At 33.9% G+C, this 24,462-nt stretch overlaps 3 protein-coding genes across 5 annotated transcripts in view; 1 reads left to right on the forward strand and 2 right to left on the reverse strand.

Moving 5' to 3' along the window:
* Positions 1 to 19,259, forward strand: part of LOC100748886 (protein tyrosine phosphatase type IVA 1) — a 27,070-nt gene extending 7,811 nt beyond the window's left edge. Inside the window, exons 1-6 of one of the 3 annotated variants that reach the window (XM_012387468.3) lie at positions 13,416 to 13,541; positions 15,023 to 15,348; positions 15,425 to 15,910; positions 15,988 to 16,119; positions 16,201 to 16,367; positions 16,449 to 19,259. In XM_012387468.3, coding sequence (XP_012242891.1) covers positions 15,794 to 15,910; positions 15,988 to 16,119; positions 16,201 to 16,367; positions 16,449 to 16,560 — 528 coding nt within the window. In that variant the 5' untranslated portion in view covers positions 13,416 to 13,541; positions 15,023 to 15,348; positions 15,425 to 15,793 and the 3' untranslated portion in view covers positions 16,561 to 19,259. Of the gene's footprint in view, positions 1 to 13,415; positions 13,542 to 14,525; positions 14,650 to 15,022; positions 15,349 to 15,424; positions 15,911 to 15,987; positions 16,120 to 16,200; positions 16,368 to 16,448 lie in introns of those variants that run through there. The other 2 variants (XM_012387467.3, XM_012387466.3) reach the window with 2 other exon arrangements.
* Positions 19,260 to 19,638: 379 nt separating this feature from the next.
* LOC100749005 (proteasome inhibitor PI31 subunit) lies at positions 19,639 to 21,645 on the reverse strand. Its single transcript, XM_003490753.3, has 5 exons — positions 21,386 to 21,645; positions 20,885 to 21,034; positions 20,536 to 20,792; positions 19,895 to 20,044; positions 19,639 to 19,814 (listed from the first exon to the last, which is right to left on the reverse strand). The coding sequence occupies exons 1-5, from the start codon at positions 21,530 to 21,532 to the stop codon at positions 19,688 to 19,690; spliced, it is 831 nt and encodes a 276-aa protein (XP_003490801.1). The 5' UTR covers positions 21,533 to 21,645; the 3' UTR covers positions 19,639 to 19,687.
* Positions 21,646 to 21,860: 215 nt separating this feature from the next.
* LOC100749127 (DNA repair protein XRCC1) lies at positions 21,861 to 23,978 on the reverse strand. Its single transcript, XM_003490754.4, has 3 exons — positions 23,694 to 23,978; positions 22,277 to 23,598; positions 21,861 to 22,206 (listed from the first exon to the last, which is right to left on the reverse strand). Exons 2-3 carry the CDS (start codon positions 23,569 to 23,571, stop codon positions 22,077 to 22,079), a joined length of 1,425 nt encoding a protein of 474 aa, XP_003490802.1. The 5' UTR covers positions 23,572 to 23,598; positions 23,694 to 23,978; the 3' UTR covers positions 21,861 to 22,076.
* Between the last annotated feature and the right edge of the window lie 484 nt (positions 23,979 to 24,462).

Consider the following 24,462-nt stretch of genomic DNA (forward strand, 5'->3'; position numbering starts at 1 on the left):
TTTTAAATTTTTAAATTTTTAAATTTTAAATTTTTAAATTTTTAAATTTTAAATTTTAAATTTTAAATTTTTAAATTTTTATTCTATATTTTCGACTTCTTTTTTCGCGTAGAATCACCCCCTTTCCGCTTGTACCACCAGTTACCAACCACCCTGTATTTCTTATTTTCACTTTAATGCGATATTATTGAGCAGTAAAATAGAGTTTGTTTGCGACTGACAATTTTTAGCAGTTCGTTAATAAATATTTCTGAGCAACCGCATCGTATGGAATATATTAGCTTGTCCGAAAAGTGTCTTTCTTTCGCAAACGTGTTTCTTACAACAATGCACCGTCGTACAAACGTGAAACCAAGTTTGTGAAATGTCTCGGTGTTTATCTCAACAGAACAAAATCGATCGTACGTAATTCGACAAAACTATATAAAACATTGTGCGTCTATTATTTCCTCGTAAAACGAAAGAAACCTTTTGGACAACCTAATAAATGAAAAATATATGAAAAGAAGATTACTCTCATAAATGAACGTCACAAGTCCGAAGAAATGGAAAGTTTGGTGAAATCCTTTCCTTTCGATATATCTTTACACGTTTTCTTAGGATCTGTCATTTTAATCGATGACACGCGGATACCGCGTGGTCTTGGAAACTTTATAAATCGTGGTGAAAATATTGCCACTCGATCGATCAATTCAGATTCCTCGAATTATCTACTACCGCAAACTGGTTCGCGTAGTTTCTCGTCCGCTTCCGGACATGTCCGATGACATAATTTCTCAGTTGCAGAACCGCCGAACAACTTCTATCGACGATCAAACGTGCTAGAATTACGTAACTGTTGCTTAGACGGAGATTCTTATCGCTGGAATCGTTCGTGCGAGCTTTTTCTTTGGTTTGCGAGGTTCCATTCGAATTGTATCGACTTTGCGAAAAAAACGACAACCATTTGAATAATTATTCAGCGAAGTTCAGCGAAGTTCGATGAAAAAGAAAGAACAGAGTTTCGATTTCACTGTTTCGATTGTTATTTGCTTTTCAACGTTGTATTCCTGATCGTATCGTTCGCGTAAACAGATTCCGCATGTTCACGATTACCCACCGAATACTTTTAATTAATCGATGAATAAGCGCACGTACAGAATATTTCGTTCGAAATGTATCGTTCGAGGATTGACAAATATTTAACAATATTTCAAAAATACACCAAGCAATACGAAACGGTATATTGGTATCATAAAAAAAGAAGGAAAAAAGCTGATCGAGTAACGTTATTCTGGATCGATATCCGAACGAAATTCCGCTCTTTTTACAATAATTGTTAACCGTTTAGAAAAAACCGTGAAAACGTATTTCCTATTTCACCTTGTACACTGATGTTCCACGAACGTTTGAAAATCCATCTGCCGTGAAAAATACACCGTACGAAATACACGTGGCGTAATATTAAAAGCTGGTAATGTTTGACATTATAGAAATATTTATTACAAAAGTATCGGCGAGTTATTTCCTGAAAAAAGTCAGAAAGTGCAGAAAGAAGCGAGAAGAGAAAAAATGTTTCATCGCTGGTACGCTCAAAAGAGGCAATAAAGGTCAATGCAAATTCTCGTGCATCGGTTCAACGCTCTTCGTTCATGAATTTCCGCGAATACTTTAAAAGCGAATTTACGCGCGCGACAAAGAAGAGAAAGAGAAAGAGAGAGTGAGAGAGAGAGAGAGAGAGCGAAAAAAAAACGGTGGTAAAGAAAAAACGGGGAGAATGAAACGAGAGGGCGAGAGAAGATCGTGCTTTTTATATTGTCACGCTAAAAATCTCGACTATCGTAGCCGGCTACAAAGGCGACAAAGCTCGCGACGGTCTTGGTATATTTATAAGTATCGAAGCACGAAGACGGGGGAAGATCGGTAAACACGTGCTTTCCGAATAAATATAGCGCGTTCCAAATGTCAGGATCATGTGCAACACGTTGAAATGCGAGTTCCCCCGGAACACGTCGCTCTTTTATCTTTCGAGAATATTGTAACTTTATCAGGCCTAATAATCGATTTCCGATAGATTAGGAAATTCCTGGAACGCGAATCGATTGATTGATTGAAGTTTCGCAAACATAATGCGGCGACAACCCTTCCTATGCGGGGAAATTATCGTTTTCCTCTCGGCGCCTTAACAAAGTTCATCGTGAAAGCTCAATGCTGTTGTTTCCAGCTTTCTGATAGAAAGAATCGCATCAATTTCTGGCGGGTAATTTTGAAATTACAATTTTTTAAAACGCACGCTTCCCACTGGAAAATTTCGCTATATTTTCGAAGGTAAATATTTGGAAAGTCGCAGATTTGCCAAAGTTAGAACGATTCGATGAACACATTTGGTGCATAAAGTGTAGTTCGTACGTGCAACAAGTTTGCGAAGTGTAAGAGGCGCGGCAAGTTTGATCCGTACAAAGTTGAGAGATTACTCACGCTGTATGTAATTTTAAGCGCTGACCTCGTGTTGGGTTCAAGTTTCGGCGTTCTCGTATTTCGAGATATTTTTTGAGAAACGAAACCAGACACGCTGCGATATCGATTTTTCGGACATTTGCTTGGGTCGTTATGGAAAACGTAAAATATGCCATTCGTTTGCGATAACTTGCTCCAGATCTGTGAGATTTTGGGAAATCGGTGTCATATTACGGGACGGAAAAACAATTCAGCTCTCTAGTTGAAACGTGCGAAATTTATGTTAGAAATATAACTCTGCTTCTAAATTTGAATAATTTTCACCGATACGTTTCACGGTGTATTAAGAACAAATTAAATTGTGGAATAAATTCGATCGTAACAAAAGTGTCGCTAATATGTGTAATGAAAGTTCAAGGTTTTCTAATTTGATAAAAGTCGATCAGGCAAATCGAAAGATCAGACGGTAAGATACAAATTTCTAAGTTTATCACCGAAATGATCTTCGAATTCGATCGATTCGATCGATTTTTTAATTCGTTGGTACATCGTCGACTCAATTACATTTACGTGAATGAATCAACTGTTCAAACAGATAAAGTTCACGCATATTTCGTATGTAATGAATAAAAGTATTTTTGGAATAGAGATTATATGTACTTTTATCAGCGAAATGACTCATCTCTGATAGATTTGTTCCAAGCTTTACTAGCAAGTGTTTCTAAGAATCTGTAATGACTCGGTACTTGATATACTTGTCGTTTGATTATATTCTATTTCTATCGCGTTGCTTAATGTCGCTAGTATCTTTGCGTTATTTTTTCCCCAAGTTCTATCTCACTCGATGGTAATTAACGTTCTTTTAGAATTATCCTCGATTATCTTTCTTCTGAAACGAATATCGAAAACTGGAAAACTTAATTTCGCTTTTCTTGCTGTGATTGGCGTTCCACTCGATTCTAATCTTCGATCTTGCGGACTATCTTGATATAGGCGGCGAACTCGTTTATTTTTCGCGCTAGAGAAACGCTATAGAGTACAATGCATATCTTGAAAGAAAAAAAAAAAAAAAAGAGGGAAAGAGAAAAGTGGGGAAAGGCGCCGATAGACCGAGCACTCTGAGAGCTAATCTAACTCTGTTGTCAGACTGGTGTCTGCTTCAACATTTTTACGATCGTCGTTCTCTCATCGAGCTTATCTGTGCGATCGCAAAGTTGAAACCGAAACCTCCAAGCCAACATTTTGTCAGCGTGCCGTGCATTTACGATTTTTTTGCAAGTCTAACGTAACGCTTTCTCATGGTCACGACCACGGTTGCCCGATTCTTTCGTCTCGTTCCTTTCGTCTCGAAAAATACGCGTTTCGACGATATTCTGATCTCTTTGTTACGATTCTTACGTCGCTGGTACTAGGAATCTTAATAGGTACGAATATTGACGAATATTTTGCAGCTTATATCATAGTAGAGTGATAATGGAGTAGCATTTACTTTTCTCATCAATAAACTGCAGAAACTTGTGCAAATTCGTGCTTCTACGAATGGATATAATTAAAGAAAATGAAACCTAGGACGGAGAATATGTCTTTACCTATTTTATTATAACGAGCACTATACTTGCCATGTTTTACATACTTCTGCAAAATTCATTTATCAACGTTATACGCTTCTTGTTTCTTTTTTTTTTTCTTCTTCTTCTTCTTTACACTCTCAAATCTCTCGTAAATGCATAAGAAGCTGCGTTCTAGTCGTGAGATGTTGTTCGCAACAGCAACATATTTTCCGCGCCAATAGAGCTATCTAAGCACAGTCGGTAACACATCCGCGTTTCAAATAATTCGCTCTCCCATTGAACCGGCAGAAAATTTCCTTTCCATAATAGACGATCGCTGTTTTCTTTCTTGTTGCCTGATAAACTCGCCGGCGATAGATGATACGCGCGATGACTCTTGACCCGCGATTTCTCTTGTCTCGCGTTTATTGTTACACGCTCTCGCGTACAGTAGACTCGCGCACCGGCTGCCATGTCGCGATAATTAACAATGAATTTCCTTGTTTAGCGTACGATCGAGAGCCGTTCTGCAACGGTGACTTTCTCGAACGAGAATCGGCGCAAAATTGTGGAAAGTCGCCCCGGGTTTCGTATCTCGTAGCAACAGGAAATTCGAATCGATGATCGTGCATCGGCGTTTTCTCCTCTGTAAAACAACGATTTTACAAGAAATTGTGAATTCGCGTTTTCTCTTCTTCTGCTTCTTTTTCTATTGGTATTTCGTGACTGGATTTATTTGAGATTTATTTGATCTACTAAATGTTACAGCGATTAGGTACTTTAAATATTCTATGGAATTTTTATATTTTTCAATTTTTTAATACAAATAAATGCGTAAAAATGCGCGATCTACTTGCGACAAAATCGACGTCCATACTTTCTTTTACCTTTTTCTTTTAAACATTTCCTTCTTAGATAACTTGACCGCTTTCGAGTATATTAAATATGTAATCTGGTCATTTTGTTGGTATTTGCTGTAATATCGTCGACGATACGTCGATAACACGAACAATCGGTTGTCATAATATTGTTTTATGAATATCGTCATGCTATTATGAATAATTGAGCTTGAAACGTTAACGCTATTGCCATATTAATGAATATTATTCTGCGAAGCATTTTATTCTAATTTTACAATCAGTCTTGTCATCGTTTAAACGCATCAACAGGTGGACTCACCACAGGATAGTCTTAGATAGTCCGACACGCAATATGTATATCCTAAAAGGATAAAACTCAAACAGTAAACAATCATTTATTTGCTCCTTCATTCGCCAGTTTCCTCGAGTATTTTCAATTGCTAAATAGCATTTAGATTATAAGGAAACGCGTGAACGTATGAATTTCGTAATTTTGTAAATTCATAGTATTCGCAATTTCAAAATATTCTAAACAAATTTCAATGATGTGACGTGTTAAAAATTTATTTAACTTTTACCGTGAAAGTATCTAAACAGAGGCTATATATTTGTTGCGAATATAATAAATATAAATATACAATTATAAATACGATTATAATTGTAGTTATAATATATAATACAATTATATAATTGTAATTAAAATTGTAATGCCATTTTGATCTAACACGCAAAATAGGCGAAATTAATTTCTACAAATATCCAGTCTTGTTATAAATAAATAGTTAACGGGAAAACTACAATTATTACGTTGATTGTGAAATTACTATGAATAATAACGATGTTTGTGGTCCAATCTTAACCGTGCAGAGTAAACGTTCATTGTTCTCTAAATTAATTTCGTCGGAAACAAAAGCCTGTTCGAAAGAGAAATTTTATTTCACATTTTCAAAAGAAATATCCTCCGTTTCGGTTCGCCGCTGTCCATTAAAAGAGGGTGTCCTGAAATTGTCGTATAAAATTGCTCGTACGAATTCTATCGCAACTTTCATTTATAATAATACTAATAACGTTGATTTTTTTATAGCTAATTTCTTACGAATATATTATATTACACGAACTTTCCATTTATTCGTATCATTGATTTCTAACTGAAACGTTAATTGGTCTTACGTGCCCAACAATACGACGAACGTTTTACGTTACATTTTCAAATATTTCTACACTTTATTTTTCTCTTTTACATTCCTAATTTATAATTTATAATGCAATTTATATAATGCAACGAAATCAGATTGTCTATATCTATTTTCTCAACTCGTTGTAGTAAAATAATCTCAAAATAGTCGGATAAAACTTTCTTTTAGGAGACCTCGCGAGTCTTTTTCGTAAATTCTTTTCGACTGTAGGGTCTAATATGCAAAATAATTCCAACAACTACATTCGGTTTACTTCTATTCGTCGTGCGACAAATCGGTTTGCACCGCTAGAATTCGTAACAGTCAGGAATTGACATGACGCGCAAACATCGTCGATTCGTCCATCACAGTTACGGACTGTGACCACGTAAGGGGTTAAACGTAGTGTAAGCTAACGCTGTAATTAATTGTGCCATTTCGTCGATTACCGTTCCATCACGTGGACAATGTCCTTGCCATTCGTCCACGATGCACGCACGATGTCAACTGCGCGAATTATCGTCTGACATAACAACGAAGATATTTTTCTTTATATGTGCTCTCGCTGTTCGAACTCTCTGCCAAATAGTTCTACTGCCAATTTCGGAATCGACTGCGACATGGTCACTTTTTTTCCTGAGGAAAAATGGCTTGTTCACGCTGGCCCGAGACTAGTAGCGCGATGAATCTAAACGGAAACTGTGTTAATTATCTTTCATGCCGGTTATCGTGTACGATTTTCCAACTAACTCGACGAACGAATACGATCAATTCGTAATATGCTGAAGAAATTTTACGGAACGTAATATTCTTTTAATATCTTCGATTCGCTATGTATATGTGGTTGAGTAAAAATGGCCCGACCGAGCTTCCTAGCGTCAGAGAAGAGCCAAAACGTCGAAGCTTCTTTACGAGTTAACGAATTCGTTAATGGTGAATTGCACGACGGTAGGAAAACGAGGTGGAATGTTGACGTTTAAAGCGAAACTTAAATGGTAAACAGGCGGCCGGTCGAGTACACCTATATTTATAGTTGGCTGCTTGGGCTTAAAATATCGCGGTACAGTGAAAACGCTGACAGCCAGATAAAGTGCAACGCGTACTGACAGCTTAAGCACGGCAAACGGTAAATAAAATTCTATTTGCCGTGCCGTCATTGAATTCGGCTCGAATTTACGCATTTGTCTTGCGCTTAACCGATGAGTTTAATTAAGAGGCACGAACAAACATGACTCAACGAAGTACGAAATGGCCTGTTCCCCAGACGCGCCACGAGGAAAACTTTTCCCGTAGAATCTCCATTTCTATGAAGCTCTTTCGATTTCCGGATTCACGCTGTCCACCGCTGTGTAGATGATGGATTTTTTAATCGAAAATTCGAAGATGCAAAAATACATAGGGCGCGCGTAGTATGCGAAAATATATAGAACATTAAATGCCAATAGATAGGTTTTAAGGGCATGGATTTTAGATTCTGGGTTTTAGGTTTTGAAAATGGGGATTCGTAAGTTTGGTGTTTCATGAGAAGCAACGTTTGCGTCGAATAACCGTAGAGTATGAATGGAGGAAATAAATAAGACAAAAGAGATAGAAAATATAAATTGAGCTACAGCGGATAAAAGAACGTTTAAAATTAACGCGCTATGAGTTTGAATAATTTTTATATCAACGATGTTTCACGTTTATTTGTTGCTCCTATTAAGTTTATTACGAGTCCATATCGTAAAATTATATAAATTGTCCTTTGGCCGTCACTGTAAGCTGATTTAAATACGAATTAAGAAGGTTCGAAATGATCATCATTGACTCAAGAATCGATATATTATCGATTGATGAATCTATTGAAGCGAGCAAAGATACCCCAACCGCGTTGAAAATTCCACAGAAATGCAGTGGCTCTTTGGGAAAAAAGTTCTTCACATTTTGTCACGTGTTTTCAGTTGGCCGTATTATCGCCGAGAAAATACGATGATGGATCGACGTTATATGTTTGTTCACGATCGATCAGCCAACAATGGCTCGTGGTTGATAAAAAAGAATTCGGCGCGGCGATTCGCAGAAATTTTCCCCTGTGCCGCAATTTCGCAAACGACTATGCGCTTGATGGAAATTTATTACGCGAGTCCTTTGTCTTACCCGCTTGTACATTCCAAGTATGTCGGCTCCTAAATCGTTCATGATGTATTGTTGATAATACGTTCAGAAACACGCACGTATTCGTAAGAATTAACATTCGAAAAAGAACAATACATATAATATACAGGGTGGTTGGGGGATGCTGTTACCCAGAAATATTTATCAACGAACTGCTAAACATTGTTAGTCGCAAACAAACTCTGGGGAAAATTGTTTTATCCGCGTTTACACGCAGAAGAATTTTACTGCTCAATAATATCGCATTAAAGTGAAAATAAGAAATACAGGGTGGTTGGTAACTGGTGGTACAAGCGGAAAGGGGGTGATTCTACGCGAAAAAAGAAGTCGAAAATATAGAATAAAAATCTAAAAATTTAAAAATTTAAAATTTAAAAATTTAAAATTTAAAATTTAAAAATTTAAAATTTGAAAATTTAAAAATTTAAAATTTAAAAATTTAAAAATTTAAAAATTTAAAATTTAAAAATGTAAAAATTTTAAAATTTTTAAAATAACATCAATCGAGACAACGATCTAGATCCGTTATAACGAGACGCGATAAAGTGCACGCGTACCGAGCCAAAATTCAAAGTCGATTTTCTCGAAAACAAAGCCACAAACGAAAAATGTTTATTCTATATTTTCGACTTCTTTTTTCGCGTAGAATCACCCCCTTTCCGCTTGTACCACCAGTTACCAACCACCCTGTATTTCTTATTTTCACTTTAATGCGAACAAAATATGTATATCCGTAACAAAGAATCGCAGAGTTTTTCACGTGTGATTTGTAGTATCTTTTTACTTTTAAGTATCCTTAAACTTTTACAATAATACGTTTACATTTTGTTATACTTCTCTTGTTTTACGCCGCGTACGGCACTACGAAGACTCAGAAACGTGATGCACGAGAGCAAACAGCGTTCAAAGTTGGAAATTGCATCGACCGCTAACGCAATTACGAATCAAACATCGGTGGAAAGAAACGGACTGATTACAATCCGACACCATAGTCTGAAATACGTTTGTTTCGCGTGGTTTTCCTCTTTATGCTCGTAGAATCTTGATGCGAGATCAATGTTTAAATTTTCGAAATTGCAAATGGCGATATAATGTGCGTGTCCGGATCCAATTCGAAATATTCATTTTGTTCGTGAAAATGTTCTCTTTCCCCGTTGCCTGATGCGATAAGATCGAGTTGCAATAACAATTTTATTCTTGTCCAATAGTTTTCATTTGCTTGCATGACGTAACCGTTGCTTTAACGCGTTTCTTATCAATTACCAATAAAGAGATGCGTGCAACTTCATGGTAGGAAAATTGCACGAGTTCCAGCCGTGGCTGAAATATACGAAGTGTGTCGTATGATGTATGCTTCTGGATAAATTCGAGTTCGCGTCGAAATGAAAGTTCTCTTTTACCTTAGGACTTTGTTGGCTGGCGTTCGAGACTTAGACGCCAACCAACGACAAAACAGCAAATTGGTCGCAGTGATTAATTGTTCTAAGAATTCGGATCGCCTTGCGGCTCCTATTTTACGGACAATTGCTATCACTTGGTAATGACGAAACTTTTTGAAGAAGAGCTTTATTCGTTTATAGCAAGTGTACACAGGATTATTTTTAGTACACATTTTGGTGTATTTGCGTGAATGCGTGCATCGTAGTATCTGATGTCGAAAGGTAGAAGAAATACGAAGCTGTTTAGTTACAAACAGAATGAAAGAGAGTAAGGAAGATTGCACCTGCGGAGTCTCTGACGCTCCATCTCGGCAACGCTTGTTACATATACATTTCAAATAGATATTCCATGTTTTCTCTGAATATACGTTTACAACAGATAATATCTTGTAATTTCTGTATACATTTTCGGATTTTTACGAAATTTCACCAATATAACCGTGACAGTGGTGTCTCGTTAACGTATTAAAGAAATTTTAAAATGTCTCGTACATTTAACACATACAACATAGACGTAAACGTCCTTCGTGGTAAACGTTGAAGTATTTCCAGGAGCGTATGCGCAAGAAATCGTTTAAAAAAAGAGCTTCCACGACGAATTACAATCTCAGTATCTACGCAAAGTCCACTTTGCTGGCGATTTCGCTCCAAAACGGAAGTTCTTATCGCTCATCGATTTCTATCGGATCACGACCACGTTGATAAGCGGAAAAAGAATTCCGCTTCCAGGAAGGGTGGGCTATTCTCTGTAATCGCAAAGTAAGCTCGCAGCATAGTAGCTAGTATATTCGTGGCCGATTCAATTACTCTACTTAGAAGAACTACTTAGTAGAAGAAGAAGAAGAAAAAGAAGAACTCTACTTGGTAGAAAATAGAAACGTGAACGTGAAATATGTTCGATTGATTTTCATGGAGCTTTTAAGGATTGCGCTCTGTCAATACTAAAAAGACAAATTTTTCATTCTCTTAATTCTTTTACTATTCTGCATTCCAAGTCCGTAGAATATCGTGGTGGGGCTAACTTGTCAAAGTTAGAGTGACAAAGATGTGATGGGGAAGTATACATCTTAAAAAGAGAGGATTCGTAACAGAAACACTTGTTCGTGTTTGTTTTCTCACAGAAAAGCGAAAGAGTGCTTCTTCAGCTTTGCCTGATAAATCTATTTCAACTTTTTAAAGATCAAATATTTGCTATGTTCTATGAACGTATCTCTTAATTATCGCTGAAGAATTACATCTAATTGAATTATGAAATTTATTAAATCTTATGCAGCTGTGACAACAAAAGATTCTATTGAATTGATCAATTCAAACAGTTCGAGTGAAGCGACGTCCTAAGAAAACAGTTAACGTAAAACCGAAACATTGAGAAATCGCGTGAATCGATCAGACTCGAGATATTCTTTAACCTTAGAAAAATACAATTGGCTCGACGGTGTCTGAAATAACGCAACAGGGTTGCATTTCTCAGTGTAGTTTCTTAATTCCAGTTCCAACGTATCTCCTTAATTTATACGCTCGTGTATAATAATTCGGTCACGTGCCCGTGTGACTTATCTTTCTCAAACAGAGGGAACACCTGTATCCATTCTGCACGCTTCATTGAACTTACATATTGCTTTCCCGTGATAATATGCCCCGCCTTGTCTTGTGTCCAGACACTTCCAGAATTTTAGCGGGTAAAATATTATATAGCCAATGAAAACGAGAGGGACGTTTTGCGAATAAATATTTTCCACTCTTTGTATCCCAGAACGAAGACCGATTCCTCTGGAAAACAGATTGCCCGAGTTTCTGTACCTGCAAGAGGCCAAGGAGTTGATTTTTATCCAATTTAATCTCATTTCTAGGTCATTAACCTAAACTGCTCCCAAGCGGTACAAAAGTGAGGTTAGGTCGGCCGTATGTTCTTATGCGTCAAGTATTTGCACCTTAACCTAAAATAACATCACTGGATTATATACGATTATAATAATCTGTGTTGGATTAATAAAACAAGATATTCGATGTTAATTCTGTTCTTAACGTTTATCTATGAAGGGTTAAAGGCTTGACCATTAAAAGGTTAAGCAGTGAAAATGTCAAAAAAAGACTCGCGAATCGTAGACGATTTCTCGATTCTGCAAGATTTATTATAGTTCCGGGATTAAAGTAAGTGCATACATCGAAATGGGGAGAGGGGAATGCACAACGATGGCGAGTTTCACTTGTCTCGGATTGCGATATACGAGTGTAAAAAGATGAACGGTGCCCGCACGCCGTGTTCGTTTTCACTAGGGCTAACGTGTTCCGCGCTGAAGTAGGTTTCTAGGTTGATTTCAGTGAATCTTTTTTTTCCACCGACGCGACGCTCCACCGAAGGTGCTAACGGTAGAACCACGTATACGTGGCGACCTCTATACATATCTCATTCATCGACACAATTTACCTTTTTAAATTCACCTTTTATACATATACATATTTCCAAACACGATATATTCTGGTTACTTTTGTAAAAATAATATAGTAAATGGAGGCAAAATATTTCAACATTAAGTACTGACATTATATAATCATAATATAAAGCATACAAAAATCTTCAGAATATTATTGGAACTCGAATGGTCACTGATAAATCTTTCTAAACCGAGAAATTGATTTTCTTTTTTCGTTTCTTACGAGGCTAGAACATTCTAATATTTCTTAAATGTTTCATGATTGATCGTATTCTGTTTATGTTCTCTGGAGATTTGTGTATGTAAGTCCTGGATTAACAGACGAGGCAGATTAATTTATATAAATAAATTAAAATCCAATTAGTTACAATTCGATTAATGCAATATTAACATAATCCGATTAATATAATGGAAACTTATTCATGCAATTAATGAAATCGCATATTGATTCAAGAATTCATAAATATTTATGAATTAGACAATGAAAATCAAAGATATTTAGCAGAAAATTGGAATAATCATGTTTTCTAAAAGATATACATAAAAAATGGTTAAAATTAGTCGCAAGGAGTAAAAAAAACCTTACAAAATAGATCTTTCCGTTTCATTTATCTCATCTTACCGCTATTTCCATTATTAATTAAAAGATTATTTATTGTAATATTATTTCTTTTCATTTATTTCATTTCGGCATCATTATCCTTACCTGAATATTTAAAAAATTCTAACGCGACATTATTCATTAAGGCTCCCTGATTTCTATCACGTATATTGTCTTAAATCAATTCATCTAGAAGTAAAATTGTTACAAATTTATTTCATTCATTCAATCAAAGTTGACGTAAGAATTGGTTACCTTTTCATTATCAATCGAGAACGTCGAAAGGGCCGACGTAAATTGAATAATAGACGTATAGGGTTGGCAAGATGGATTCGACCTTGAAGCGAGCGCATTGCGAAGCGTGGAGTCGCGTTGGTGGCTGTTCGTGTACCGGCTGCCAATTATTCTGGTTATTCCGGTACGTCGATCTGAGCGCTCTCACTTTTTCCTATCCGTCATCGCAGTTTGAGATGTTGCCGGCGTCTTCTGCTTCGGAAGCTTTCGTTACGTAAAAAGACGATTTCGTAAATCGTCTCGACATCCTGACGGAACGACGCGCCGCGCTATTCGTCGTATACCCCGAAGTATCGACGCCTATATTTGTTCGATGTGCGTTTCAAATTCACAAACGTCCGTAAAGAGGCGACTGTCAGTCGAACGTATTTTCATTGCGCGATACCGACGATTGGCGTCGATACGTAACTCATTCGAGTAAATAACCTTGCTCTCGTGGAAAAAAAGCGTTCAAAGTGTAAATTATAAATTATAAATATCGCATTAAGTTGTGATACAGAAGTGTCGATCGTATTAAAATATATTATTGTGTTTCAATATTTCAGTACATACTTCCGTACTTACCTTCGCTTGATGAAAAGTAATTACAGCGAGAAGGTTTGAAAGACAAACTTTTTAATGTTGCTTTTTATAGAAAAAAATTTCACGTGTTCGATTATTAGTAAAAGTAATTTGTAGGAAGCAAATATGGCAGAACATATCTCTTTCTGCGTGCGTTCATATGTGAATTAAGAATTTTGATAAAAAATCATTAACGTAAAATACTTCAAATTAAATTCGAATAACGTGAATTCGATTAATGAACGCGTTCTCGGAATGTTGACCTAGACATTTCTATTTGCGAGCAGTACATATCCTTAAAACCAGATGCATAAAATGACGGAAGCACTTCTTCGAAACTAAACTGTCTGTTTCGCTTGGCATCTACGCAAAACTTTCGTGCCAAAGATAAGGAGAAAAGTCTTCTTTCTTCGGCGCTACTTTAAATCTTTTGAATTCAACACATTCAACAAGATCACACGCAACTAGCGCCACCGATAAATTTAAAAGATTTCAACGTGACGTTAGTTTTACTTTTTCCTTGTGAACATATCCGTTTCTGTTGCTTATAATTAAATTGTAACTAAATGATCTAATCATAATTCATACCGTATAATCTATATATTTCGTAATAATATTTATATTCACCTTTCTTTCAATTTTTTAATTGTATGCAATATTTTTCCATGTTACCATTTGCAAATAATTATTAACTAATTGAAGAAATCGTATAAACGTAATTTCGTTTCGTAATCGAAATTTTTACGAAACACGTAACCTTACTACTTTTATGATACAAATTTGAGAAAAATACGGGATAAAAATTAAACTTTGTATTTTTCGCAAGTATTCTCTTGCTACTAATTTAGCATTTTTGAGTTGGAATATTGATTAATTAACAAAACATAGATGAATAGAATTTTCTAAGATGCGTCATAGTCACAATATGCATATATACATCGTATCCTGGTTTTGCATACAAGCTTTACCACTAATCGATTTTACTCGAGCTTCGAGATGTCGACTAATGTCATTATGACAACGCAGATCCCCTGGAATTTGCGTAGTCGAGCAAACTTTTTTTCAGTGATAGAATTTGGTCTGCTGCATATTCGTAATGAATTATCGTGACAAAGTATTACGACAATTGTTTCGAATTTTTTGGGTGAGAATTGTAAGAATATTCATTACCTGTGCGGATACTTATGAAAATTGGCGCAAGATTTGGCACGTGTCAAACATTCACAACTTGTAATCGCTTTCTTGTTGGAAACAAATCGAAAATATCTTACAATGACCTGACGTAAAATCTCCGTTACTTTTATAAATATATCATTTTGCGTTTATTATTTTTTGAAAAATGCGTACGTCACGTTTTGTCTTCTGGACCTAACCTTCATTCATTTTACACGGACCAAATGTTGTATAAAAGCAATAGTTCTTCAAGAAAAATTCAAGTAGAAAAATTAAATATATGTTTCTTTATAATATAATTGTTAATATATAACATAATTATGAAAATTGTGTTTATGTTACAGTTTCCTGGTGAGTGCATCCTCACATACATGGAGTTTCAGCTGGATAGTGCAGAATACTGCCAGGCTCAACACAAATAGAGAGACACGCCCAAATACCCTAGAATCTGCTAGGTACTATTAAAACAGAAACAAGGAAAGAACATCTTAATCAGGCAAAGAAAAATTTTTTAATACTGGGATCATTGCCTCGAAGTCAGAAAATCATCAGCTAGTCATCACGCAAAACATAGAAGAATTAAATAGACTCAATTGTTAATTTACAATATTAAATGCAAGCATTGTAGTTACTGAGCGCACCTGATCCAGGCGCAGCCAGTGCCAAATAGGTAAGCATCAAAGTCAGTGATTTTTGTTATATATAAGCTGGATCGTGCAAGGGTTGTCACAGTGATCTCTTTTCAGATAATCTTCCGAATCGTAGTCAAGGATCCCAAGTGGGAATCGATCGCATATCAACAACGCCTAATGTAACGTAGCCCTCACCTTTTCAGCGAAATTTGCACCTTAACAACCCTCCTTGAGGTCTACATGTGAACCCATTGTTCTGTCCTCTGTAAAAAAATAACAAAGTATTCAATTAGTTAAATGAAAAACAACTTTATAAGACTGACATCTATGGGCTAAGTTGTCAAATTCAGCCTTTGTTGCTTCATATAGTGTGGCACATTGCAAAAATAAAGAGAAACAGTGTCGTACAAAATTATTAAAAACATAAAACTTAGAAGGATAAAAGGAGTAGGAGTTTTACACCACTTGTTGTCCAAGAAGGAAATGAGCAACATGAGGGTAAAGGATATCAGACCAGAACCCGCCGAGATCGAATACAAAAACATGAAGTTCCTTATTACTGATCGGCCCAATGATCAGACCATTCATACTTTTATTCAAGTACGTTTTTCACTTTTTTTCACACACAAATATTAATAAACCGTAGTACGATATAATAAACATTGTTCTTCTAACAGGAACTGAAAAAGCACAATGTTAAAGAAGTAGTGAGGGTCTGTGAACCAACGTACAAAGTTGAGGAACTTAAAACAGAAGGGATCAATGTCATAGACTTGGTATTTGATGATGGCACATTTCCACCAAATGAAGTAAACATTGTTTTGATAGTATTCTGAAAGTAATCACACAATATAATTTATTTGATTTTAATAACACAATTTTGATCATAGGTCATTGATGAATGGTTTGAGCTGCTAAAAAATCGATTTCGCGAGTCTCCTGATGCATGTGTAGCAGTACATTGTGTCGCAGGACTTGGTAGGGCACCAGTCTTAGTTGCACTTGCCCTTATTGAGTTGGGACTTAAATATGAAGATGCAGTTGCACTAATTAGGGAGTAAGTATATATTCATTCTGATTTATCTTTATGCCATTTCTTTATATATGAGGTAGATATAAATGTTGTTTACTTTTCCAGTAAAAGACGAGGCGCTATCAACTCAAAGCAGCTGGCCTATCTCGAAAAGTATCGTCCCAAATCTCGGTTGAAGCTCAAGAATGGACAAAAGAACTCCTGCTGCGTCCAATAGATCAAACGATTTCTTTGAAAAGTTACTAATTCATACTGATTGGTATACCTAATTGTATAGGTTTTCGCGCCTGATAACAAGAGACATACTGTATCAACTCAGTTCTGAAAGGCCTATCAATGGAAATGCAACTGTACTTATGTAACAATTTTAATAGTATATTTTGCACCGTCTGATTCTCCAGCATAAATGAAGCAGTTCAAGAGTAAAATAAATTGTGTATCATTATTTGCACTCTTCTTTTACGAAATTTTTGTATTTATTTTTGATACTAAATTGATATAAAATATTACAGAAAAGAAAAAGCCTTCTGAACATGGTATGAATAATAATAAAATTCGAATGGATCTGATCGTTTGTATAATTAATAAACAAAAAATGTAATCAACTTTAGTCACTTTAAGATTATTGTGTACAAGTATTCTAGAAGGCTGCATTTACTTGGTCCAATAAAATAAAATACACAATGTTACTAATTAATTTGTGAACATTAGTTAATATGTTATTTATGCAAGATACTTTAAGATACTTAAGATGGTTGGGGTAGACACCTTTGGATTAGTATGATTTGTAGTAAAATGTGGTTCCTTTGGTACTGCAACTGTACCCAGCCGTCATCAAATTTAGTTATTTAAAGATTTAGTGCAATAAGAAAATAACTCACGTTTTCCATAATGATTAAATGAAAGGAATAAATAAATGTTTTAAGCAATTCAATATATTTACTTTCAAATTGTAATTGAGTACATATTTTCTGCAGATGTTTTGCATATAACACAAGCAAGAAGAAACATGAGTGAACGCTGCGTTGTAAATATTCTTTAAATATTGTTTTTTATTTTATAATTATCACATCAAATTTGGTATACATTAGTAACAATCAACATAGAAATTGCAATACGCATTTCCATATACTTATCATACATGAATAAATTTTCGAGCTTTGTATGAAATAAAACGATTTGCACAAAAATTAGCAAATTTTGTTGAAACTATCAAGCATTAATTTTGAAAATATAACAAACAAAAGGAACATTGCGTTGCATTTCCAATGGCATGCCGAATTGATGAGTGTTCTTAACTCTTACTGAACTTGAAATCTGCGTTAACTTGAAATAACGAATATTACGAAACAAAGTGAAGAAAAAAAAATCACTCCAGAGTTATATATCACTTTTATCGTAGCTTAACGGCAATTTCACCAAAATTTTTAAAAAAACACCCACTTTTATTCGATAAATTTTAAAAGGCTTCATACGCATTTTGTGTGGAGCATATATTGTAATCGTAATCGCAATTTTGGTAAAATTGTCGGTGATGCTGTACGCCACACTAAACTGTGTTCAGAAGATAGAAAAAAAATTCGCTCCTAAACTAATGAATGTAATATTTAGATCATTTCATGTGTCTGCAGATTTAACGTGAATGTACGTTTTCTGTATATAATTATGATACATGAATTGCGTTCATAATCGTTTCTCGTGCTTATAGCTAAGGTTGCGTGATATGCTGACGAACTATCATAGTCGATGTTCGTATTTTTTTCCTGTCCCAGTTTTTGGTAATTAGCGTGTAAGAAACCCAGATGAAATTTTTGTACGGAACTGTTAACTAAATAATGAATTTAATTGCACGATACGCCAATAATAAGATATATTCGTCCTTTTTGTGCATAACTTTTAAGTACCATTGTATAACCACTGTACATTCACCATAATCGCAGACTCGAAATGAAATTTGAACCTGGTACAGCTACTTTTTTGTAATGTTAAAAAAACTGCAATATTTTTTACCAGAGGATGGGACGAGGGACATTCGTAAAAAAAAAGAAAAATTATCGAGTCTTAGATCCGAAAATGAATAATTTTCTAATTATTCAATTTCTTTTCTCTATCTCCTTAGGTTTATTGTTAACAATTGATGACGATCGGTGAAATGTTCTTAATTTCTCTTTTCTTTACAATGAACTTCTTTTTTTATTTTAAGTAAGATATTGATACTTTAATTAGGTATACCTACTAGCAATTCATCGTAAAAGTTACCATCAAATTTTTGTCATGTGAAATTTAATTTTGCAAATCGATTCACTTCTTCAAGCGGTTATACTTCACTGTCTGAAGTAGTTACGTTTATGAATGAAGATACTTTATCTGTGATACAATTTTTTGCGAAAAAAAGGCGAAAATTAGAAAGGACATTAAATGATTGGACTTATTGCAGAACGTGGTATCTACGAAAAATGATATTTAAAGATCTTTTTCACGGTTGACCAGAATTGTAATCCACAGTTAAATAGAATAGTCAATTGGTATTCATAGATCTTATTTAAAATTGTATTTAGGAATATGTTTTGATCTGAATATTTATTATATCGCGTATTCACAGAGTATTAATAGAGGAAAGAAGGAAAGATTTCGTTCTCGAAGAATTGAATCGAAACGCTGTGTCAAATTTTATTTTATTATTCAGAAAACGAAAAATGATCTACAAAATGCACGAAATGTTTCGTTTAATCGCTGCTATTTTATAAACGGTGATCATGAACATTCGTTTCATATGATTTTACGTTAAGAAAAATATAAAAAAATAATAGTGTTTCAATTCATATAAATAATAAAGAACAGGAACAACTTAGGTAGCAAAGAAATCCTCTATTTTGAACCGACGTAATGAAGTAAGAACAGTCACTCCTTTCGAATCGATTATGCAAAAAATAAATTTAACGAGTTAGCGCAATTTAAACAAGGATTATGATTATTGTATATTTGATTTATTAATGTAATTTCCTACCTAATGCTGTATTAAAGACATTAATTAAATTAAATGAAAAATTTTGTTATATTGTAAAACATCAGTAATGAAATAAAAAAGAATGGAAGTCGTTTTGTGAAGAAACATTTTGTGATGTATCATTTATGTGCCTGATGCGTTGCAAAATAAAATGTTTCGTTACAACTTTTCTTTTGCAAACGAGTGAAATCATTTATTTCAGATAGCTTCGTTATACTACAATCTTTTTTCTTCCTCTTTTATAAAATTAGAAGTATTTCACGAATATAATAATCTGCACGAAACAAAGGTTTAGGTAAGTATACTTGTTTTATTTCTTACATTTTGTTCTGTAGTTTTACATAAACATGTCGTCGTATCCTGGTGGAGGTAAGTGGTCGTTGTCTGGGTCACGACGTGGTCTTGGTTGATTAATGTCTGGCGGGCCAAAAGGATCAAATTTTGCAAATGGTGGTACTGCACCTCTATAATAAGATAATAACGAAAATGGCAGTGTTAATACAAATAAAAACATATCTTTTATATTTCTTTATTATTTACTTACGGTGGTAGTCTACCAGGAACTCCTAAGCCAGGTCTAGATGGATTCATACGATTACGTTGTGATGAAAATGGATCAAAAATCATACCACTACCCTGGGCAAATGGGTTTAAATCTGCGGCGCCTACCCTTAAAGGATCAGCATCACGGTTCCTTTTAACATTTTAAAATTTTAACATTTAAAATTTTAAACAAACATAAAATATTCAACATAAAATATTGGCATAAAGTTACTGTTTGCTTTACATAATGTTCCTGTAATATTGCAAAGGGAATATAATTATTTTAGGCATGTCATGGAGAGAGTAAAAATGTTTATACCAATCACGTTTGCAGGACCAATTGTATTTGTAAAATGTAAGATTTTTAATTCTCAAGACAATTGCTTTTTCATGCTTGAAATTAAATGGTAAAGATTTAAAATTCAAAAATTGATGAAAAGTCGTCCAGATTTATATCATCGGAATTATGAAAATTCTGTAAAGATGTTTCAAACATGTTATTTGTAAATTTAATGTATTAAAATCGCATCGATTCTTCTCTTTTTATCTCCCTGTCAGCCTTTATTATACAAAGATGATAACAGACATTTCTTTTTATATAAAATTACTCATAGTTTTCTTATGAATCGATGCGAATATTACCATGGATATGATGCAGACGACGGACGTGTCGACTCTCCTACCCTTAATGGATTGTCTCTTGATTGATCATTCGTAAAGCTTGTTTGAGTAGAATTTACGACCATATTGCCAGGAATCAATGCGTGTATAAGATCTTCTTGAATCACATTTATAACATTTTGATATGAAGGTATTACAGATTCTAAATCTCCATGAAGTTCATTTACAGTCTGATTAATTGGAAATTGAACATTGGACACATTTTGATCATCAACTTTCTGCAAAATAAAATATTTACAGTTATTATTTTGTCATTGTAGATAAGACAGATTGCTTTATAACGCGTAACATATTATGTAGTTTAAATTACCAACAAATTTATAAGTAAATCTTCGTCAGACTTTATACCATGAAATATGAACAATTTGCTGTCCTTTATATAACGTAATGCATAATTTGGACGTGTGTTCCATCCTTCTGGAAGTAACTGCGATCCTTTTTCTGTTGGTTCAAATGCTTTCTAATACAAAAAAAAAATAAAACCTTTTATAATTATCACTAGAAGATTACTCTATTCCTACAATTTTTATATATATTATAATAGTGCTGGGATAGAAGTTTCACTGTACTATCTTCAAGCTTATACAATGACAATATTTGTATCTACATTAAAGTCGTATTATAAATCATTTATTACATTGGACATGCCGAAACGAAGATCAGTACAGGTTATGCACTACAAAATTTCAATAAGGACTTATATATGTACCTTCTTTTTTAATTATACAAATAAATTTACAAAAAAAATATTACTACATAAAGCATTAGAATTGCGCAATATTTCATAAAGCACTGTTTTTTAACAACTTACAGAATCGCCGATTCCAATACATCTGAATCCATATTTTATAAGATACCAATGAACGAATAATATTAAAACATCCTCCTTTTTTGTAATCTGATTATTATATATTTCTTGTACCAGTTCAAAGCCAAAGACATTCCTTGTATCACCCATTTTGGTATCTGAGTGACAGATGAGTTTTGAAGTTTATAAGTTTACGCCATTGGTGTTTGGATGCAATTGACGATTTATTTTCCGGAACCGGTATAATGTTTCAACGATTATCCATTATTAATTTAAAAAATGTAGAATTGTATTTTAAATCATCGCAATATATCGCCAAAAATTTTGTGTATTCAAATCATGAATTTTTTAGTTTTGGTTGATATGATTTTGCGGTAATGCGTATTACCGCCAAACAAATGAATCTTTGAAAACATTTCTATATTTAAATTCTTGTTATGATATCCATGGTACGTATCTTTTTTGTTAGAACACTCAGTTACGTGAACATATTTATTTTAATTTTAATTGGTAACGGAGCATGTGTAACAAACAAAGTTCATTATTATTATTATAGTAAAAATTATAATATTAGTAACAAGCGAATTTTATATAAGAACTAATTTATTAAATAATTATATTTATTATGTACATATATATTGAGTTCTGTACCAGCACTTATTTTCAACACATAAAAAATATAAAAATATTGATCTCAGTAATAAGAGTCCGAATCCGTATCCTCTTCAAATGCATTGAATGGAGATGAACTACCTAAAATTTCTTCTTCACTTTCTGGTTCAGCACTGTCTTTGGTATCTAGGGCATATCGTCTCCAAGGAAATCTAGAAAAAGGTTATTTACTATGTAGTATTAATTTATTTATTTATTTGCTATAGTTTTGTGCTACCTTACCTAATCTTTTCACTAAAACATTTTTCAACAAAGGTGTGTGAGACAATTTTAGAGTGGCCCTTTAATTGTTGATACTTTGGTGTATTCTTAAAGGCACAGATTAAATGAGTGCATCTTTTATTAGTTGTGTTAGGATCAGCAATATACCTTGCACCCATTTGAAGAGCCTTTTTCCTAATTTCATCTCTCTGTGGATTAACATATCCACTAAGTGAAAATGATACATCTTCAAAAAGCTTTGAAAATGATTTTTTTGGTTCTTTCACAGGTTTTTTAGGTGTAATTATTGTCTTAGGTTTTGGTAACTTTCCGCAGTTATTACATAGTTTGTTCTCATCTTGGCATTGAGAACAATTTTGTTTTCTTTTATTCTGTTTTAAGGAACTTTGTTCAGGAGATAAAGTACGTTTTCTTGAAATTGTACCATTTTTTTGGTTGTCATTTTTCTGTATATCATTTTTCTTTTCTTTTATTGAAGTTGAAGATACAACATCACCAAATGGAGTTCTTACTACTGGTTTATCATTTGTAACTTTTTCATTTTTATGTTTAATATCATTCATTGAAGTTGAACTATCAGAATCTTTGTTCCTAGTCCCAAATACTTCTTCTGTTTTGCCAGCTTCCAACTTTTGCAATAATGGTCTCTTCATTGGTTCTCTATCCTCTTCTTGTCGTTTAGAAAAATTACTCATACCTGTTTCTTTGACTTTTGCAAGCAATTCAGCCTTATAATCTGTTTTCTTGTGGCCAATCATTTTCATATACCTTTCTTTAATGTCATCAATGTCATTTTCCTCCGGATTTTTCAATTTGAATCTTCCAAAAATATCTAATCCCAGATCAAGTACAACTTCTGTTTTTAATTCAATGAAGGACAGTCCAAATAATTCTTTCAAATTTGCTGACTGCATGCAAGTTACTTTTACACGATCAAACTTTATCTTTATTGTATCCGGATTTAGGTCTTTTTTTGTAAATATCTGTACTTGATCTCTAAATTTGCCATTTGCAGCTTCATCATGCGTTAAGAATTGATGGTTCACAATGGGAAGCCATATGTCAGGTTCTGATGCTGTAGAAGCAGTAACAACTACTACGCAACTACGATAATTGCCAAGGTCTACACCTGTGATACAAGATGATTCTGCCAATTGAAAAATAACAGTTGCAAGCATTTCTCCTGGTTTTGCGCAACGCCATGAGGAATGTGAACGGTGTTGCAGAAGATTAGATACAGGGTATGATGGATGTTCTGAAGAACAGCTTATTACTTTGGTAAATTTAATAATCATTGATAACACCTCAGATTGATAAGATACCTACAATATTAAACACAGAAAAACAGATTATTATGTTGTTGAATAATTATTAGAAGCGAATCAGAGCATAATTATCTAAAAATAAATTGGTTTACCGCCAAAAATTGTCAAAGAAATACATGTAATAATATGTGTATATTTCGTATACTATGTATATCAGCTATTGGCTGATAATCGCTAGTGAATTATAATCTTTAGGGATTACTTCGTATCATTATCAGAAATGTTTAAATTGAGTTTGCAAACTTGATGAACGTATTCGGTTTGTATACTTAAGAGGTTAATGTTTAGAAAAATATTTTTCTATTTAATATGTCAAGATAGTGAGTTTAATCCTTTTTCCCCTAGATGTTGATCACGTGTCTTTATTTACGTGCTTTTATGATTCGACTTGTGGTATAAAAAATATAGCTGCTCCTATCGATAAGGTTATTGATAATATTATGTTTTTGATAAATCGATATATCTATAATATCGTTACGATAGCGATAAATTAAATTTAATTTGAAATTTGTTGTTGTAAAAAATATAAGATATAGTTTTTTATTCTTCTTGTATTTCGAATGATGAATCATGTTTTGTGTCCGACAATTACCATAATGAGTACTAAAAAATAATCAGTTGTTGATTTTCGTGATTGTATATAATAGAGTTATCTAGTTTTAAAAGCCGGAATACTCGTGACTCATATTTAAATATTGTAAGAACATTAGGTAACGCTATTATCGTAATATGCAAAGTAATAACTCTTATAATTTTGTATATATTATATAAACTTTATAAATTTTTAATAAGTATTGTCATAGAACTTTACCGTATGTTTTCGTTTTATTGCGTAAAAATATACGAACTCAAATCGCGCGG

This window comes from Bombus impatiens, unplaced genomic scaffold (assembly GCF_000188095.3).
Source record: "Bombus impatiens unplaced genomic scaffold, BIMP_2.2 scf_0477, whole genome shotgun sequence".
Taxonomy (NCBI): Eukaryota; Metazoa; Arthropoda; class Insecta; order Hymenoptera; family Apidae; genus Bombus; species Bombus impatiens.

Excerpts from the sequence above, each read along its gene's own strand:
- LOC100749005 (XM_003490753.3), bottom strand. The coding sequence starts at position 21,532 with ATGGGTGATACAAGGAATGTCTTTGGCTTTGAACTGGTACAAGAAATA. Across the intron at positions 21,035-21,385 it reads GTATTGGAATCGGCGATTCT|AAAGCATTTGAACCAACAGA; the intron begins GTAAGTTGTTAA and ends TTTTTGTATTAG. Across the intron at positions 19,815-19,894 it reads GTTCCTGGTAGACTACCACC|AGGTGCAGTACCACCATTTG; the intron begins GTAAGTAAATAA and ends ATCTTATTATAG.
- LOC100749127 (XM_003490754.4), bottom strand. The coding sequence starts at position 23,571 with ATGATTATTAAATTTACCAAAGTAATAAGCTGTTCTTCAGAACATCCA. Across the intron at positions 22,207-22,276 it reads TGTTTTAGTGAAAAGATTAG|ATTTCCTTGGAGACGATATG; the intron begins GTAAGGTAGCAC and ends ACCTTTTTCTAG.